This window comes from Caretta caretta, chromosome 2 (assembly GCF_965140235.1).
Source record: "Caretta caretta isolate rCarCar2 chromosome 2, rCarCar1.hap1, whole genome shotgun sequence".
Taxonomy (NCBI): domain Eukaryota; kingdom Metazoa; phylum Chordata; order Testudines; family Cheloniidae; genus Caretta; species Caretta caretta.
In genome coordinates, this window is record NC_134207.1 from 141829762 (window position 1) to 141849536 (window position 19775).

The 19775-nt window shown below is 48.7% G+C and overlaps 1 protein-coding gene across 2 annotated transcripts; it reads left to right on the forward strand.

Moving 5' to 3' along the window:
• The first annotated feature begins 974 nt into the window (after positions 1-974).
• LOC125632000 (serine/threonine-protein kinase SBK2-like) lies at positions 975-19170 on the forward strand. 2 transcript variants are annotated; one of them, XM_048839575.2, is made up of 5 exons: positions 1013-1082; positions 6605-6778; positions 16784-16958; positions 17390-17592; positions 18038-19170. In XM_048839575.2, exons 3-5 carry the CDS (start codon positions 16793-16795, stop codon positions 18605-18607), a joined length of 939 nt encoding a protein of 312 aa, XP_048695532.1. In that variant the 5' UTR covers positions 1013-1082; positions 6605-6778; positions 16784-16792; the 3' UTR covers positions 18608-19170. The 2 variants fall into 2 exon arrangements, with proteins under 2 accessions (XP_048695530.1, XP_048695532.1); XM_048839573.2 differs by lacking the exon at positions 6605-6778 and having other exon boundaries at positions 975-1082.
• Positions 19171-19775: the final 605 nt, after the last annotated feature.

Sequence of the window (19775 nt, forward strand, 5' to 3'; positions counted from 1 at the left end):
TGAAAGGGGGTTCCAAAGAGGATGGCTCTAGACTGTTCTCAATGGTATCAGATGACAGAACGAGGAGTAATGGTCTCAAGTTACAGTGGGGGAGGTTTAGATTGGATATTAGGAAAAACTTTTTCACTAAGAGGGTAGTGAAACACTGGAATGCGTTACCTAGGGAGGTGGTAGAATCTCCTTCCTTAGAGGTTTTTAAGGTCAGGCTTGACAAAGCCCTGGCTGGGATGATTTAACTGGGAATTGGTCCTGCTTTGAGCAGGGGGTTGGACTAGATGACCTTCTGGGGTCCCTTCCAACCCTTATATTCTATGATTCTATGATTCTATGTGGTGTCCAGTGATCACTCAGGCCTGGTCTAACTACACAGTTAGGTCAGTTTAACTACATCACTCAGGGCCCTGAAAAATTTCACGCCCTGGGTGATGTAATTAAGCCAACCTGAGCCCTGGTGTAGACACCACTTTGCTGACCGAAAGAATTCTTCCATTGACTTAGCTACTGCCTCTCGGAGAGGTGGATTTACTACAGCGAGGGAAGAATCCCTCCTGTCTCTGTAATAAGTGTCCCCACTACTGGGCTACAACGGCGCCTGTAAGAGCTCTGCTTTGTTCTGTGTCAGGTTCCAACTTGCAACTGGCTGTGCACAGCAAGCGCTTCACAGCGCCTTGCCAGGAAAGCTCAACCCTTAAAGGCACAGTCCCCAATTCCACTGATCGAGCCCCAAACCCCAGGTGCCCTCCCAACCCTGAGCATCCCTGAGGTTCATGGGATTAAGACTCCGTGGGCAGCAGAAGCCCCATTCCAAGCACTGTGAGGGCAGAGGACCCAGTATCACCCTCCTTTCCATGTGCCCTATCAGATAGATAACACACCAGGCACCTCCCCTCTGCTGTCACCTTCAAAGCAGAAGCAGCAAGTCCCCCAGGGCCAGAAATATGGGGAGGGGGCGGAGCGTCACGCTCAGCCCCGTAATGCCTGAAAGCCCCTCCAGCTGCGCAGCGCAGACTGAGCTGAACCCTGCAGCAGCAACAGGAGAAGCAGGACAGCCTGCAGCAGTCAATCCTGAGCTGCTGGAGAAGGTGAGAGCCTTGGGGCAGGCGGGGGAGTGGGGGTCATGCAGTCACTGTCAAAGAGAAAGGATAGGCACACAAAGAGGCATGACTAGGTATCCCCAAAACCAGCACCAGAAAGCAGGGGTAATGCACTGCACAACATGGAGCCCAGCACTTCCAGACATCTAGCAGCCAGTGCCATCTGATCAACAGTGAGACTGTTACACGGTTCTGCTTGGTGAGATTGTTACGTGGCTTTATCCAGTGAGATCACTATGCAGTTCTGCCTGGTGAGATAATTTAACAGCTCTGTCCTGGTGAAACTGTTATACAGTTCTATCCTGGAGAGATCGTTAGATAGTTTTGTCGGGTAAGATTGTTACATAGTTTTATCCGGTGAGATTGTTATACTGCTCTGTCTGGGTGAAAATGTTACACAGCTTTGTCCCAGTGAGATCATTACATGGTTCTGCCCAGGGAGATTAAGAACTGGTTCGCTGACTGATCTTAAAAAACCAAAGACAGATTATTAGGCCAGAAGAGACCACTGTGATCATTTAGTCGGATCCCCCTAGAATTTCCCTGAATTAGTTCCTGTTTGAACTACAGCATGTCTTTGAAAAAATCTTTCAATCTTGATTTTAAAATTTCTAGTGTTGGAGAATCCACCATGACCCTTGTTAAATTATTCCAGTGATTAACTACCCTCATTTTTAAAAAAGTATACCTTATTTTGAGTCTGAATTTGTTGGATCTTTTTATGCCTTTGTCAGCTAAATTGAAGAACTCATTATCAAATAGGTTTCAGAGTAACAGCCGTGTTAGTCTGTATTCGCAAAAAGAAAAGGAGTACTTGTGGCACCTTAGAGACTAACCAATTTATTTGAGCATCAAATAGTTCACCATTGAGGGACTTACAGCCTATAATTAACTCACCATTAACTTTCTCTTTGATAAACTAAATAGACTGAGTTCTTTAAGTATATCACTATAAGGCATGTATTCTAATCCTTTTATTATCGATCTTTTCTGAGCCCTCTACAATATATCAACATACTTCTTGAACTGTGGACACCAGAACTGGAAATGGTAGCCCAGTAGCGGTCAGACCTGTGCCAAACACAGAAGTAATATAGCCTCTCTACTCTGCTCTAGATTCCCTTGTTTATACAGCCAAGGACTGAATTAGCCCTTTAGGGCACAGTGTTGCATAGGGAGCTCATGTTCAGTTGATTATCCACCATGACCCCTAAGTTTTTTTCAGAGTCACTGTTTCCCAGGATAGAGTCCCCCATCCTGTAAGTATGACCTACATTCTTCATTCCTAGATGTATGACTTTACATTTGGCCATATTAAAACACTTATTGTTTGCTTGTTTACCAAGCGATCCAGATCACTCTGTATCACTGACCTGTCTTTTCATTTACCACTCCCCCAATCTTTGTGTCATCTGCAATCTTTGTCAGTAATACTTTGAAGTTTTCTTGCAGGTCACTGATAAAAATGATAAATAGCATAGGGTCAAGAACTGATCCTTACAGGATCTCACTGCAAATGACCCTCTCGATAATGACTCCCCCTTTATTATTATTTTTTGAGACATATCAGTTAGCCAGTTTTTAATCCATTTAATGTGTGCCATATTGAATTTGTATCAATGTCATGTTGAATTTGTATGAATAGTTATCAGTGGGGAACGATCATGGAATGGGGGTGTTTCTAGTAGGGTTCCACCGGAATTGGTACTCGGCCTGACACTATTCAATATTTTTATCAATGATCTGGAAGTAAATATAAAATCACTGCTAATAAAATTTGTGAGTGACACAAGGATTGGCAGAGTGATAAATAAAGACAAGCACAGGGCAGTGATACAGAGCAGTCTGAATGGCTTGATAAGTTGGGCCAATTCAAACAAAATGTTTTTTAATATAGAGCTGGGCAAAACAATTTTGGTGAGTGGTATGTTCACCAAAAAAAAAATGCCTTTTGGGGACATCAAAACTATTTGGGAATTTAGGTTGAAGTTGGCCAGAAAAGAAAATTTTTCATTTTGATGTTTCATTCTGAAACAGCGTTTTGTTTTAAATTTAGCTATTTAAAAAACAAAACACCAAAAAGGGTGAAACACCTCTAAAAATGATCCATAACAAAATGAAAAAAAATCACTTTGGGTCAAAAGAAATGTTTAGCTCAAACGAAAATGTTTTTTTTTCATTTATTTTTGTTTTGATGGGAAAAACCAAAAACTCCTCAGTTTTGGTTCAAACTGAACAGATAGTTTTTTAGGATTTTCACAGTTTGGCTCCTGAACCCCAGAATTAATTATTCACTCAGCTCCATTTTAATACAGCCAAATGCAAAGTTATATACCTAGGAACAAGGAATGCAGGCCATACCTACAGAATTGGGGAGTGTATCCTGAAAAGCAGTGACTCTTAAAATGATTTACGGGGTCAAAATGGACAAGTAACTCAGCATGAGCTCCCAATGCAATGGTGTGGGAGAAAGGGCTAATGAAATCCTTGGATGTATAAATAAGGCAGTAGGGTGTAGGAATAGGGAGGTGATTTGTATCTGGCATTGGTGAGAACAATACAGGAATACTGTGTCCAATTCTGGTTTCAACATTCTAAAAAGGATGTTGAAAAACTGGAGAGGGTAAAAGAGCCACAAAAATGATTTGTGGACTGGAGAAAATGCCTTAGACCTGCTCTACACTAGAAAATTAGGTTGGTTTAACTATGTTGGTCAGTGGTGTGAAAAATCCACACCCCTGAGTGGCATTGTTAAGCCGACCTAAGTCCCTATATAGACAGGGCTAGGTCAATGGAAGAAATCTTCTCAACCTAGCTGTTGCCTCTCTGGGAGGTGGATTATGTAAATTAATGGGAGAGGCTCCCCTGTCAACTTTGGTAGTGTCTACAGCTGTGCAGCTGTACTGTTTTAAGTGTAGATAAGCCTTTAGAGTGAAAGACTTAAAGAGCCCAATCTGTTTAATTTATCAAAAGGAAGACTAGGAAGAGAGTTGATTACAGTGTACAAACACCTTCATGGAGAGAAAACATAGGATACTAAAGGACTTGTTAATCTAGCATAGAAAGGCATCACAAGAACCAGCTCCTGGAAGCTGAAGCCAGACAAATTCAAACTGGAAATAAGACACAATTTTTTAACAGTGAGGGTGATTAACTATTGGACCAAACAACAAAGGGATGTGGTGGAGTCTCCATCTCTTGAAATCTTTAGATCAAGACTGTACACATTTCTGGACAAACGCACCATATCACCTGTGGGTGAACACTTTTCACAAAAGGATCACTCCATATCTGATCTTTTGGTCCTTGTCCTCAAAGGAAACCTGCACAACACCTTCACAAGATGAGCCTGGGAACTTAAATTCATAACTTTGTTAGACACTAAAAATCATGGTTTTAATAAAGACACTGGATTTATGGCTCATTACAACACTGGATTTACGCCCCTCTCCTTTTTTGTCATATTACTGCAGGAGTGTTTAATGGGCCCCTTCACCTTGAATGGTCCTTTAGAATACATGTTAACTACTTTTGCTAAACAATTTGTTCCACTTTGTATATAGCTGTAACACTCTGAGGCCTGGTCTACACCATAAAATTAGGTTGTCTTAACTATGTTGCATAGGGCTGAAAAGCCACACCCCATGGCAGTGTGGTTAAGCCAACCTAACCCTCACTGAAGACCACACTAGGCTGACAGAAAAATTTGCCCTTTGACCTAGCTACCACCTCCTGGGGAGGTGGATTATTTATGTTGATGGGAGAGCCCCGCCCCTCCATTGGCATGGGTAGCGTCTACACTGAAGTGCTACAGTGGTGTGGCTGCAGCTGTGTCGCTGTAGCATTTTAAGTTTAGACCTAGACAGTGTACCTTTCCCAGACCTGAAGGAGAGCTTTTTGTGCCTCAAAACCTTGTCTCTCTGATCAGCAGAAGTTGGTCCAACAACAGATATTACCTTACCCACCTTGTCTCTCTGGAAGATATGCTTTAGCCAGACAAGTTATAGAGCTTGATACACAGGTAACTGTGTGAAATTCTATGGCCTGTGTCAAGGTTCCTCCCCCACTCTGAACTCTAGGGTACAGATGTGGGGACCTGCATTAAAACCTCCTAAGCTTACTTTTACCAGCTTAGGTTAAAACTTCCCCAAGGTACAAATTAATTTTATCCTTTGTCCTTGGAATATCCACTGCCACCACCAAACTCTAACTGGGTTTACTGGGAAGCGTAGTTTGGACACGTCTTTCCCCCCAAAATCCTCCCAACCCTTGCACCCCACTTCCTGGGAAAGGTTTGGTAAAAATCCTCACCAATTTGCATAGGTGACCACAGACCCAAACCCTTGGATCTGAGAACAATGAAAAAGCATTCAGTTTTCTTACAAGAAGACTTTTAATAGAAATAGAAGTAAATAGGAGTAAAGGAATCACCTCTGTGAAATCAGGATGGTAGATACCTTACAGGGTAATTAGATTCAGAACATAGAGAATCCCTCTAGGCAAAACCTTAAGTTACAAAAAAGACACACAGGCAGAAATAGTCATTCTATTCAGCACAATTCTTTTCTCAGCCATTTAAAGAAATCATAATCTAACACATACCTAGCTAGATTACTTACTAAAGTTCTAAGACTCCATTCCTGGTCTATCCCCGGCAAAAGCAGCATACCGACAGACACAGACCCTTTGTTTCTCTCCCTCCTCCCAGCTTTTGAAAGTATCTTGTCTCCTCATTGGTCATTTTGGTCAGGTGCCGGCGAGGTTACCTTTAGCTTCTTAACCCTTTACAGGTGAGAGGATTTTTCCTCTGGCCAGGAGGGATTTTAAAGGGGTTTACCCTTCCCTTTATATTTATGACACACCCCCCCAATCTCAGCCAGAGTGAAATATTCCTTAGATATTTCTTCCTGGAGCTCTAGGAAAAACAGAGTTAATAAGACACATGCATCTCTAAATATACTACCAAATACATAAAGACTAACAATATTTTCCACATCTCAAGGACGATTTTAACCAGTTGATTCTGGGAAACCTTCACGGGAGAGTGCATCAGCCACTCTGTTAGAAGCTCCTGAGATGTCGAAATCAAAATCTTGGAGAGCTAAACTCCACCGAAGAAGTTTTTTGTTATTTTCTTTGATGGTGTGAAGCCACTTCAGTGCAGCATGGTCGGTTTGCAGGTGGAAATGCCGTCCCCAAACATATGGGCGTAGCTTTTCCAGAGCGTAGACAATGGCGTAACATTCTTTTTTACTGACTGACCAGTTGCTTTCCCTCTCAGAGAGTTTTTTTGCTGAGAAACACTACAGGGTGGAATTCTTGATCAGGTCCTTTCTGCATTAAAACTGCTCCCACACCATGCTCGGAACATCTGTGGTTACTAGGAACGGTTTGTCAAAGTCTGGGGCCCTTAGTACAGGGTCAGACATGAGTGTCGCTTTAAGCTTGTTAAAGGCCTTCTGACACTTTTCGGTCCACTGAACGGCATTTGGCTGTTTCTTTTTGGTTAGGTCGGTCAGTGGGACCGTGATTTGGCTGTATTGCGGTACAAATTGTCTGTAATAACCAGACAAGCCTAAGAAGGATTGAACCTGTTTCTTTGACTTTGGGACAGGCGACTTTTGGATAGCATCCACTTTGGCCTGTAGGGGGCTGATAGTTCCTTGACCCACCTGGTGTCCAAGGTAAGTCACTCTGTTTAGGCCTATTTGACACTTCTTAGCCTTAACAGTTAGTCCTGCCTCCCTTATGTGCTCAAGGACTTTTTTCAGATGTTCCAGGTGTTCTGCCCAGGAATCCAAAAATATGGCCACATCGTCAAGGTAGGCGACTGCATATTCTCCAAATCCCACTAGGAGACCATCTACAAGTCTTTGGAAGGTGGCGAGTGCATTTTGCAGCCCAAAACGGAGGACATTAAATTCATACAGCCCGAGATGTGTGGTGAAGGCTGACCTATCCTTGGCAGATTCATCTAGTGGTACCTGCCAGTACCCCTTGGTTAAGTCCAAGGTAGAGATGAACTGGGCCCGTCCCAGTTTCTCTAATAGTTCATCTGTGCGTGGCATTGGATAGTTGTCTGGGCGAGTTACAGCATTTAGCTTACGGTAGTCCATGCAAAAACATATCTCCCCATCTGGTTTGGGAACTAGAACCACTGGAGATGCCCATGCACTTTTAGAGGGGCGGATTACACCCATCTGTAACATATCCTGGATCTCCCGTTCTATAGCAGTTTTAGCTTGAGGAGACACCCCGTAAGGTTGGACTTTAATTGGGCGAGCATTACCTGTGTCAATGGAGTGGTATGCCCGTTCAGTCAGTCCTGGGGTGGCTGAGAACGTTGGCGCATAGCTAGTGCACAGCTCCTGGATCTGCTGTCGCTGCATACGTCCAAGGGTCATGGAGAGGTTCACCTCTTCCACACCACCAGCACTTTTCCCTTCATAGTAGACACCTTCAGGCCACTCAGCGTCGTCTCCTCCCTGGGCTGTAAACTGACAAACCTTTAATTCTCTGGAATAAAAGGGCTTTAGAGAATTAATATGGTACACCTTAGGCTTTCGGTTGGAGGTGGGGAATGCTATGAGATAATTAACAGCTCCCAGGCGCTACTGGACCATGAATGGCCCTTCCCACGATGCTTCCATTTTATGGGCCTGGAGCGCCTTTAAGACCATGACCTGGTCTCCTACTTTGAAGGAACGCTCTCTAGCATGTTTATCATACCAGGCTTTTTGCTCTTTTCGAGCATCCTGTAGATTTTCTTTAGCAAGGGCTAAAGAGGTTCAGAGGGTGTTTTGTAGGTTGGTGACAAAGTCCAGAATGTTAGTTCCTGGAGAAGGTGTAAATCCCTCCCATTGCTGCTTCACCAACTGCAATGGCCCCTTAACCTCACGGCCATATACAAGTTCAAATGGGGAAATCCCTAAACTGGGGTGTGGTACAGTTCTGTAGGCAAAGAGCAACTGCTGCAACACTAGGTCCCAATCATTGGATTGCTCATTTACAAATTTACGTATCATGGCCCCCAAAGTTCCATTAAACTTCTCCACCATGCCATTTGTTTGATGGTGGTAAGGAGTGGCAACCAAGTGATTTACCCCATGAGCTTCCCAAAAGTTTTCCATGGTTCCTGCCAGGAAATTAGTCCCTGCATCTGTGAGGATGTCAGAGGGCCAACCTACCCTGGCAAAAATGTCTGCTAGTGCCTGGCACACACACTTAGCCCTGGTGTTGCTTAGAGCTACTGCTTCCGGCCATCGAGTGGCAAAATCCATGAAAGTCAGTATGTACTGCTTTCCTCTGGGTGTCTTTTTCGGAAAAGAACCCAGAATATCCACAGCTACTCGCTGAAATGGAACTTCAATGATGGGGAGTGGCTGGAGAGGGGCTTTGACCTGGTCTTGGGGTTTTCCCACTCTGTGGCATACTTCACAAGACCGGACATAGGTAGAAACATCCTTGCCCATTCCCTCCCAGTGGAATGACCCCCCCAAACGGTCTTTGGTCCTGTTCACCCCAGCATGGCCACTAGGGTGATCGTGGGCTAAGCTCAAGAGCTTGGCCCGGTATTTAGTTGGAACTACCAACTGTCTCTGAGGATGCCAGTCTTCCTGGTGTCCACCAGAAAGAGTTTCCTTGTATAAAAGTCCTCTTTCTACAACAAACCTGGATCGATTAGAAGAGCTGAGAGGCAGTGGGTTGCTCCGTGCCGCCGTCCAAGCTCTCTGGAGGCTTTCATCTGCTTCCTGTTCGGTCTGGAACTGTTCCCTTGATGCTGGAGACATCAGTTCCTCATTGGTTTGTGGACCTATGCTTGGTCCCTCTGGAAGTGATGTAGGGGATGGGGCTGTTTCCGTTGACTGAACCGCTCTCCGCTGGTGCACTATGTTGGGATTCAGGCTCCGGCTGAGCCTCTTGTGTAGGGTTATGGGCTGCTGCCGGTTCAGGTTCGGTGGGGCCCTCTGGTGTTGAGTTTGCAAGTACTGGATTCAGTGCTGGCAATGTATCTGGTGCTGGTTGTTCCGCTGGTTCCGGTTCTGGGACTGGTTCCATCTGGGTCTCTGGGACTGGATCCACTACTGCTGTTGCAGACCTTGGACTGAGGCCCGGGTCCATCACCTCTGACAGGGTCCTGATAGAAGTTTCCGGAACAGAGCTAGGCCTCACGGCTTGTTTAGCCTGGCTACGGGTGACCATTCCCACCCTCTTGGCCCACTTCACATGATTGGCCAAGTCTTCCCCCGACAGCATGGGGATGGGATAATCATCATAGACTGCAAAAGTCCACGTTCCTGACCAGCCCTGGTACTGGACAGGCAACTTGGCTGTAGGCAAATTGAAAGAGTTGGACTTGAAGGGTTGAATCATCACTTGGATCTCTGGGGTGATTAAATTGGGGTCCACTAAGGAAGCATGGATAGCTGACACTTGTGCTCCGGTGTTCCTCCATGCGGTGACCTTCTTCCCGCCCACACTCACAGTTTCCCTCCGCTCCAAAGGTATCTGGGAGGTATCTGGGCCTGCGGACCTCTGGTGTGATCCCGGTGCAATGAAATGTAATCTGTTGGGGTTCTTGGGGCAGTTGGCCTTTACATGCCCCAGCTCGTTACATTTAAAACATCGTCCAGCTGACGGGTCACTGGGGCGAGGTGGGTTGCTGGAGAACGGGGTGGTGGGACGATAAGGTGTCTGGAGGGTTCTTTGGGAGGTAGGTGGGGCCTTGGGCAGCCCCCGGTAATAGGGTGTGGTCTGGGGTTGTCTCTTCTGGTCTCTGCTCCAACTGCGACCGGTTTTCTTCTTCTCTGCCACCTCCACCCATCTGGCTCCAATCTCTCCTGCCTTGATTACAGTTTTGGGCTTCCCATCTAGGATGTATCTTTCTATTTCCTCAGGAACACCCTCTAAGAATTGTTCCATTTGCATTAGGAAGGGCAAATTTACTGGAGATTCAACACTTGCTCCTGATATCCAGGCATCCCAATGTTTCACAATGTGGTAGGCATGTCGGGTAAATGACACGTCTGGTTTCCACCTTAGGGCTCTGAACCTCTGACAAGAATGCTCGGGTGTTATCCCCATTCTGACTCTCGCCTTGGATTTAAACAGTTCATACTTGTTCATGTGTTCTTTAGGCATTTCAGCTGCCACCTCAGCTAAGGGTCCACTGAGCTGTGGCCTCAGCTCTACCATGTATTGGTCAATAGAGATGTTGTACCCAAGGCAGGCCCTTTCGAAGTTTTCTAAGAAGACCTCAGTATTATCACCTGCCTTGTAGGTGGGGAATTTCTGGGATGGGGAGTGGTACCTGGAGAAGGATTGCTAGGGTTTGTTGGTATATTCTGCTGAGCCTTTACTTTCTCCATCTCCAATGCATGCTTCCTCTCTTTTTCCTTCTCCTCCTTCTCCAGCCGCATAAGTTCTATCTGTCTTTCATGTTCCCTTTGTTTTTCCTCAGCCTGAAATCTGGCTAATTCCAGCTTTTGTCGAGCCATAGATTTTGTCATCCTAACCTTTCTGTTTTTAACTAACTTTACAAGCGAGGTTTAGAAATAAACAAACAAAACTTGGCTGTAAAATTTTGCTCTGCTGGAATAGAATACCTATTCTCTGATAGTGATTGTCAGCCTACAGAAAAAGACAATTCCCTTTGTCTCTGCTCTGGCCCCAAATCAAAGCAAAAAACCTCCAACTACTTGGAAACCTGCTTACGAGCAGCCTAAAGGAAAAAAAATTCCTTTTCAAACCAGTGCTCCTTGTAAAAAATTCAAAATCCTAAAAAAAAAAAAAAAAAAAAAGCCCCTGCCACTTTTGTCTCCAGGCAAATGGGTAGAACACCCCCTCTATTTACTTTTAGAGAAAAAAAACTTCTGGTTTACCAAGACTGTGAATTTCCCTGCAGGAGGTTAAGTACCTTGCCTCCAGGCAAAGAAAACCTGCAATTCACAAAGATAATCCCCTTTTATCTCCGCTCTGGCCCCAAAGCAGAGAAAAAACAAGCTGCTTTCCAGCAGCTCCAAATGAAAAAAAAATTTCCTTTTTAAAATCTGTATTTCTAGTTCAAAAAAATCTCAAATTGATCTCAAAATGACTTCAGGTTAATCCCACCACTCTGCCACCATGTCAAGGTTCCTCCCCCACTCTGAACTCTAGGGTACAGATGTGGGGACCTGCATTAAAACCTCCTAAGCTTACTTTTACCAGCTTAGGTTAAAACTTCCCCAAGGTACAAATTAATTTTATCCTTTGTCCTTGGAATATCCACTGCCACCACCAAACTCTAACTGGGTTTACTGGGAAGCGTAGTTTGGACACGTCTTTCCCCCCAAAATCCTCCCAACCCTTGCACCCCACTTCCTGGGAAAGGTTTGGTAAAAATCCTCACCAATTTGCATAGGTGACCACAGACCCAAACCCTTGGATCTGAGAACCATGAAAAAGCATTCAGTTTTCTTACAAGAAGACTTTTAATAGAAATAGAAGTAAATAGGAGTAAAGGAATCACCTCTGTAAAATCAGGATGGTAGATACTTACAGGGTAATTAGAATCAAAACATAGAGAATCCCTCTAGGCAAAACCTTAAGTTACAAAAAAGACACACAGGCAGAAATAGTCATTCTATTCAGCACAATTCTTTTCTCAGCCATTTAAAGAAATCATAATCTAACACATACCTAGCTAGATTACTTACTAAAGTTCTAAAACTCCATTCCTGGTCTATCCCCGGCAAAAGCAGCATACAGACAAACACAGATCCTTTGTTTCTCTCCCTTGTCCCAGCTTTTGAAAGTATCTTGTCTCCTCATTGGTCATTTTGGTCAGGTGCCAGTGAGGTTACCTTTAGCTTCTTAATCCTTTACAGGTGAGAGGATTTTTCCTCTGGCCAGGAGGAATTTTAAAGGGGTTTACCTTTCCCTTTATATTTATGACAGCCTGTGATACACAGGAAGTTAGACTACATGGACCCTTCTGGCTTTAAAATCTATGGGTCTATGAATGTACGGTTACATAATTCTGTCTCAGTGAGATCATTACATGGCTCTGTCTAACTTTGGCTCCTGGAATGCATGGAGTGCCCCTTTTTTGACACTCATGTGCCAATCAGCCTAGTAAAAGTACCAGTTACCAACCCAGGAGACAATGTTACCCATCCAGGAGTAGATTCCTCTGGTGAAAACTGTGGGATGAGGGTGCTGGCTGAGACTTTGTACTCCCATGGCCTCTCTCCTCTGCACAGATGTTCAGGAGCATTTTCTAAGAATGGGGGATTTTCCTGGAGTGACCTTGGCTTGCATTTTATATCCTCCCTCTTCTTCCCAACCACTGCTACACCAGCTGGTGCTCTCCAGAAAAGTCTGGCACCAAACACATGTGTGGGCCCCCATGGGGAATGATTGTAAAAGACAGGAGGGGAAGTCGGTCCCCGGAGCAAGGCAGGGGCTGGGGCAAGCACAACAGAGCAGGAGGGGCTGGACAGGATCGTCCCCAGGGCGGCACATAACCGGTACCTACCTCTGTCTGTGATTGCAGAGCCATTGGCCATTATCTTTGAAAACTCGTGGCGAACCGGGGAAGTCCCGGATGACTGGAAAAAGGCTAATGTAGTGCCAATCTTTAAAAAAGGGAAGAAGGAGTATCCTGGGAACTACAGGCCAGTCAGCCTCACTTCAGTCCCTGGAAAAATCATGGAGCAGGTCCTCAAAGAATCAATCCTGAAGCACTTGCATGAGAGGAAAGTGATCAGGAACAGCCAGCATGGATTCACCAAGGGAAGGTCATGCCTGACTAATCTAATCGCCTTTTATGATGAGATTACTGGTTCTGTGGATGAAGGGAAAGCAGTGGATGTATTGTTTCTTGACTTTAGCAAAGCTTTTGACACGGTCTCCCACAGTATTCTTGTCAGCAAGTTAAGGAAGTATGGGCTGGATGAATGCACTACAAGGTGGGTAGAAAGCTGGCTAGATTGTCGGGCTCAACGGGTAGTGATCAATGGCTCCATATCTAGTTGGCAGCCGGTATCAAGTGGAGTACCCCAAGGGTCGGTCCTGGGGCCGGTTTTGTTCAATATCTTCATAAATGATCTGGATGGTGTGGATTGCACTCTCAGCAAATTTGCGGATGATACTAAACTGGGAGGAGTGGTAGATACGCTGGAGGGGAGGGATAGGATACAGAAAGACATAGACAAATTGGAGGATTGGGCCAAAAGAAATCTGATGAGGTTCAATAAGGATAAGTGCAGGGTCCTAATAAGGATAAGTGCAGAGGAAAGCAGACTGTTCTACCCCAGAGGCATGCGGAGGGCAGGGAGAAGCAGAGAGGCAGTGTCATCTCCTGTGTGGGAGGTGGGTGCACCAGGGATATGGATGACTTACATTCCCTGATGGATCCATTTTCCAGAGATGATCATAATCATTTTAATTCCCACACTCTGCACCCAGCCCCTATGCCCATCCTCACCAATGGGCTCAGACTTGTCAGTGAGGGCTCCTCACCTGGGCAAGGGCTGCAGCTGACCCTGAAAGCAAGCGGTGCTGAGTCTCAGCCCATATGACAGGCTTTGGTGGGTTCTGGGGGTCTTGGCTCCTTCTCTCAATTCTGGGTAAATGCGGGGTAGAGGGGATATGAGTTTTTTGCACTCCTGACTGGGGCCAGGTTTCCAGAGATTCCCTTATCTGTGCTCACTGAGAAGCTAGCCCCAACTGGGGAGGCTGAGCCCCATCACATCTGGCCCTGAGCTCTTGTGCAAATCTGGTCCTTAGAGCTTTCCCTAGCTGTAGCAATTTCATGGCTAAATCACTAGATTCCAGAGTTCTGGTCTAATTTAGCAACAGCAGAGGGTGCGGGGAGGAAGGAGGAGGCACAAGCTTTGGCTTCTGATTTAGATGAAGTGATGTAAACCCAAGGGAAAAGGCTACAAACCTGTTATTCTTGCTCATTCTCCCAACGCTGCACCTGCCTGTATAGCAGCATGATGCTGCTCACTCAATAGAGTCAGAGTTTTTCAGGGCAAAGGTCCTAGCAGGCCCGTGGGGCTCTGACCTCTTGTGTCTGGCTTAGACACTTGGGGCAAGGTGTTCTGACCTACCAGTCCAGTGTGTACCACAGTCCAGCCAAGTGACCAGTGCTGCTACCTCAGGCTGGGACCCTGCTAGCTCGAGCTATAGAGGATGGTCTGTGCTGCTGACTCAGGAACGTTGCCCACTGAGGTGCTGTGACTGGGGGTCATTATAGAGACCAGAGGCTGCTCTGGGCTGGGCTGTAGGGGACAGAGGGACTGGATCCTGCCCCCAGAGCTCTGTGGATGGTGAGCAGCTTAGAAGCACTGAAATCCCAGGATAGAGCAGGATCAGAGTGAGGGGCCTGACAGGAAAGCAGAGCCTAGAGACAATCGCCACAAACCGCATAGGGCAGACTCGGGCCCCATGGCACTGCACCAGCTCCCGAGAGAGGACTTGGAGCAGGGGAGGGAGGAAGGGGGTAGAGTCACACACAGCTCTACACCCAATGTGCCCGGAACCAGCTGTGTGTCCAGCTCTCTGGGAAACTTGGCATGAGAGTGAGTTGCGTCAGTTAACCCTCTGATGTCATTTGACACTGGATAGCTAGCTAGATAAGATTAGATTAGATGATAGATCGGTGAAGAGCATCTAATCACTATACAATGGTATCCAAACTTCAGATCACACAAGTCAGAAATAATCAGTTGAGAGTTTGGTTTCAATGGACTTGAGGGGCTAGGCTCTGTCCTGATTCCCACCACTGTAAATCCAGAATGACCCCATCCACCCAGTGTGGTTTGCCCTAGTGTCACTATGAGTCTGGCTGCTGGCATCAGGCTGGCAGAAACCAGTAAAGTTCAGGGTGACAGCATGGGACAGATAGACGCTGTAGGGGCCCTAGAGTAGAGCAGAACCAGGGCTTAGCTGCAATGTCTAAAAAGAGGGGGCTGGACATGGACAGACCCAATGGCTCTCTGGAACCTGCCCTGCTCAGTGTTGCCACCTGGGCCTCCCCATAGGGCCTGGCCAGGCTAAGCAGTACCAGGTGAAGGCACCCCTAATCAAAAGGGATCAATTCCTGGTCTCTGAGAGTGGGAGGGTCTAATGAGTTGGGCATTGCCCCCTAACCCCACCCCCACTCCCTGTAAAATGTGTCTGAGATGCTCAGGCTCCAGGGGACCTTGCCAGGCTCTGAGTCAGAAGGAAAGTGCAGTGCTTCTAAGTGCGCTCTGCCCTCTCCAAGCCTGGAGGCACCAGGGACCCTGAATGGCGCAGCTGGCAGGGAGGGATGAGTGTAGAGCTGCAGGTCAGGGTGGTGCCACGACCGTCCCAGCTGGGCAGGAGGGTGCTCTGTTCAGTGCACAGATGGGGCTGGCTGCCTGGGGATGTTTGGAGCTGCCGCGCCCAGCCAGTGTCCCCAGGAGAGCTGGGGGACATTTTTGTACCAAAAACTTTTTCAGCGAAAAATGCAGATTCAGCGACACTGAAACATTTTGCAAATTCATGTCAGTTTCACCGAGTTCTTTGTTTTGAAAAAACAAACAAAAAAACCTGAACAAATTTAAATGTTTCGATTTTTCTTTGAGTTTGAAATTGCCAGCGACCCAAAAAACATCACTTCTTCCCCCAGCACTAGTCCCAGGCACCCCTGAGTGTGTCCTGAGCAGCAAGGGAGCAGTCACTGGATCCAAGTGTGGATGCCTCAGGAGCCATGTCAGGGCAGGCGGCCAAGCCTCACAGCCAGAGGCTGTGCAGTGGCAAGGGTTTACAGATTTCTCAGGTGTACTGAGGAGTCAGGCCTTGCCCCTTTACACACTGCGCCTCTGGCAGGATCCCTGCAGGACTTGGGCTGGCAGCACATGAGAGGCACTGTGTAGGGCTGGTGTGCCTTTGGCTCTTACACAGCATCTGCAATAGGAAGGATCCACATGGGCAGGGTTTGGGGTATTTTTCCCAAATACTATACACAGCATGCAAGGTCTAGCCACATCTACACACTGCTGCTCTGGTGGGGGTTTGGTGGCTTCTGAACACAGAACACAGTGAGTGCCCTGTCCATGGGATAATCTGTCCACTCCCCCATTAGGTGGGATCTGGTCTCTCCAGAAGCACTTAGAAGGGCTGCTGGAAGGGCTTTAACTCAGCTCCAAGCCTTATTCTGAGCCAGAGGGACCCTGCATCTGGGATGGGGAATGAGGCTGGCACATTTGAGCCTCTTGCCATGTGCAGCGGTGATGGCCCAGACCTCACAAGGAGCTGATCCTGGCCCCCACCCACCGAGTTGGGCTGGGGAGGCTTGGGAGGGCTGTTCCTGGCAGCAGTCCCTCCTCCCACTCGAGGCAGCATCTCATTGGCCTGTATGAGATGAATGGGAGTCTCAGCTGCGTTCCCTCTGGACAGTGCCATTCCACCCTGCACTAACCAGCCCCTCGCCCAGGACAAACAAAGGCGGATCAGGTCACCAAGCCAGTTCTCCCCTCGCCTGTCACTTTGTGCCTGCAGTGCAGGAGGCTGCTGGGCAGACAGGGCACCATCACCTGGGTGCTGGGCTAGGCACCATTCTCAGCAAGCCCCCATGCTCCTGTAGAGCACTTAGGGATGGGGCGGTGTATAGGGTGCCAGGTCTGGCTCTCTCTGTCCAGTGAGAGCTGCCCCTGGCTCAGCCTGTGGTGTCTCTGCAGGACTCAGTGATGGCCCAGTGCCCAGGAGCAGCGGCATTGGCCATGCTGGATGAGATGCTGGAGATCACGGCCCAGAGCCTGGTGCACGCCGAGGTGGCTGAGCACTACCAGGTCATCCGGGAGCTGGGCAGGGGCAAGTATGGCCATGTGGTGCTGGTGAAACACAGGCAGAGAGGTAAGGAGCTGCCCTCACCTTGGACCTGCACACCACCTCACCTCTGCTCCCCCCGCCCCTCAGCTCCTCTCTCCCACTGCCCCGGGTCAGGCCAATGGTCCCATCTCACCTGGAATCCTCCCTCTAACTGCCCCGGATTAGATCAAATGGGTCCATCTAGTCTGGTATCCCCCACCCCCTGCTGTCCCACGTCAGACCCTGCCCACCCAGCATGCAGCTGGCTGGCCCAATCTCAGGATGGCTAGGAATGGCCATTCCTCTTAACCAGCTCCTACAGTGCACCCCTGCCCTCAGGATCTGGCTAGAGATCCCCCTGTGGCAGTGAGTTCCACAGTTCCATGCCCCGTGTCTGCCCAATGCCCTGCCTGTCTGGCTGGCCATGGTGTGAGCTGCTTTTCAAGGGGAACCTAACCTCTCTCCCGCATCCTCAGGGACCCCCATGGCTCTCAAGCTGCTGCCCAAAGCTCAAACCAAGCTGCACACCTTCCTGTATGAGTACTGTGTGGCACTCTCCCTCGCCACCCACCCTGCTATCATCGGCATGTTTGGCATTGCCATTGAGTCCAGCCAATACTACGGCTTTCTCTACGAGCCAGCGCTGCACAGAGACCTCATCTCCATCATCAAACCACGGGTGAGTGCCACCGTGTGGGAACAGGAACTGGGACTCAGCAGCAATCCAGATCCAGGAATGGGAATGAGACATGGGGCCTTCTCCTGTTGGAGGCACTCGCACCCATCTGGCCAATCTGTGGGAGACAAGCTGGCTTAGGAGGTGTCAGGATAGGGCTTTCCCCATTAGGGGGCACCAGCTCTGATCCAGCCCCAGCTTCTGGGACTGGCTGGCGGAGGGGGGCAGGGAATGGGCCCTGCTCAGGGACTGGGCATTGCCCTGCCAGGGGCACCATCTCCTCTCCAGCTGCAGGTTGTGGGGAATGACTGTACCCTGAGAAACCCCATCTCCAGCATTCGAAGTGCCAGAGTTTCCCCTACATGCAAAGCTGGCTGGTGCACGTTCGGCTGGCGGGGCTGCCATGGTGCTGTGGGTTGCAACATCTCCTCTCTCTGTCCTTGCCCAGGATGGGATCCCTGAGCCAGCTGCCAAGCAGTGTGCCAAGCAGCTGGTGAGTGCCCTGGAGTTCATCCACAGCCGGGGGCTGGTGTATCGAGATGTCAAGCCTGAGAACGTGCTGCTCTTTGACCCGGAGTGCCGGCGCATCAAGCTGACCGACTTCGGGCTCACCCGGCCCAAGGGCACCCGGCTCAAGTTGGTGGCTGGGGTGATCCCCTACACTGCTCCAGAGCTGAGCAACACCACCAGTGCCCAAGGCCTGCCCATTGATGCCAGCCTGGATGCCTGGGCCTTTGGTGTGATGCTCTTCTGCCTGCTGACCGGCTACTTCCCCTGGGAGCAAAGCCTGCCAGCTGACCCCTTCTTTGAGGACTTCATGCAGTGGCAGGAGTCGGGCCTGGATGAGGACCTGCCACGCCATTGGAGGCGCCTGACTGCTGAGGCCACCCGCATGCTGCGGAGCCTGTTGGTCCTGGATCCTTCCCAGCGCAGCCCTGTCAGCGGGGCCCTGCACTACGTCAATTGCCCCTGGAGAGTGGAGAACTGGCCTGGTGAGGAGCAGGCTGTGGGGTCCTAGAGAACCTCCTTTGGGGGAATGGAGGCCATCTCCTTGTGGGGCCTGTCTATAGAATGATCAGGATCCAATGCCCCACAACGTGCCTCCAGCAGGACAGGAATACGTTGAAAGGGGCTGTCAAAATAACAGCCATGGCAAGATCTGTTCCAAGGAACTGAGCTCCAGTTCCTGTCAGGCACCAATTCTCTTCTGGGTGCCAAATCCCCCACGGGTGCCAGTTCCCACTGGGCACTGATTCCCCAGTAGACACCAATTCCCCCTGGGTACCAAATCCACCCTGGCCACTGATTCCCCAATTGGTGCCACTTCCTCCCACCCGGGTGTTGATCCCCTCCAGGCACCAGTTCTCCCCCAGGCACTGATTCAGCAATGGGAGCCAATCCCTGCCCCCCCCCCCGCCCCAACTACCACATCCCCTCCCTGATAAAGGCAGGTCTAGTTGCTATGGGGAGCACATCCCCCTGGAGCAGTTTCTGCCCACCGAAGCAATTGAATTGTTACAGAAATAGAAATTTATTCATCAATAAATTCCCATCTGTGGCTCTTTTTCACTTGTAATAAAATCTCCAAGCGGGGGCCTGTATAGTGTGTGAGAACGGGTTACAATGGGCTCTCTCCCTGCTTGGGGGATCCACCCAGGGTCCACTGCAGGGTGCCAGTAAGTAGCTGGGGGACAGGTGCTGGGGAGCCAAGGGGCTGGAAGGAGGCAGCTAGAGGATAGGTTCCAGGTCTGGCAGGAAGCGGGTAGATGGGTATTGGGGGCGGGAAGGAGTTAGAGGGGGGCTGAGGGGCTAGCATGTGGTTGTCATGGGGTAGGTGCCAGGTCTTGCTGGAATGGGGTAGCTGGGGACTTGGTGTTGGGATGTAGTTCTGTAGTGTCCTGTCTCTCACTCTCTGTCTCTCGCTAATAAGTGTCCAGCTCAACTGCCAAGACCCCTTGCCGCAGTGCTGGGAACGTGGGAGCCGAGAGGAGGCTGAAGCAGGGCCTTAAATAGCCCCACACCGGCACAAGTCTGCCAGGTTTGGCTGTGGGTGCTCGAAGCCTGAGCTGGGTCTGGGATTTCCAGCAGTGACCTACCAGCGAGAGTCAGTGCCAGACACACACACTGCATTCTCTCACCCCTCCTGGGCCAGTTTGTTTCATTTTGTCTTAAATGGAGCACGGTCA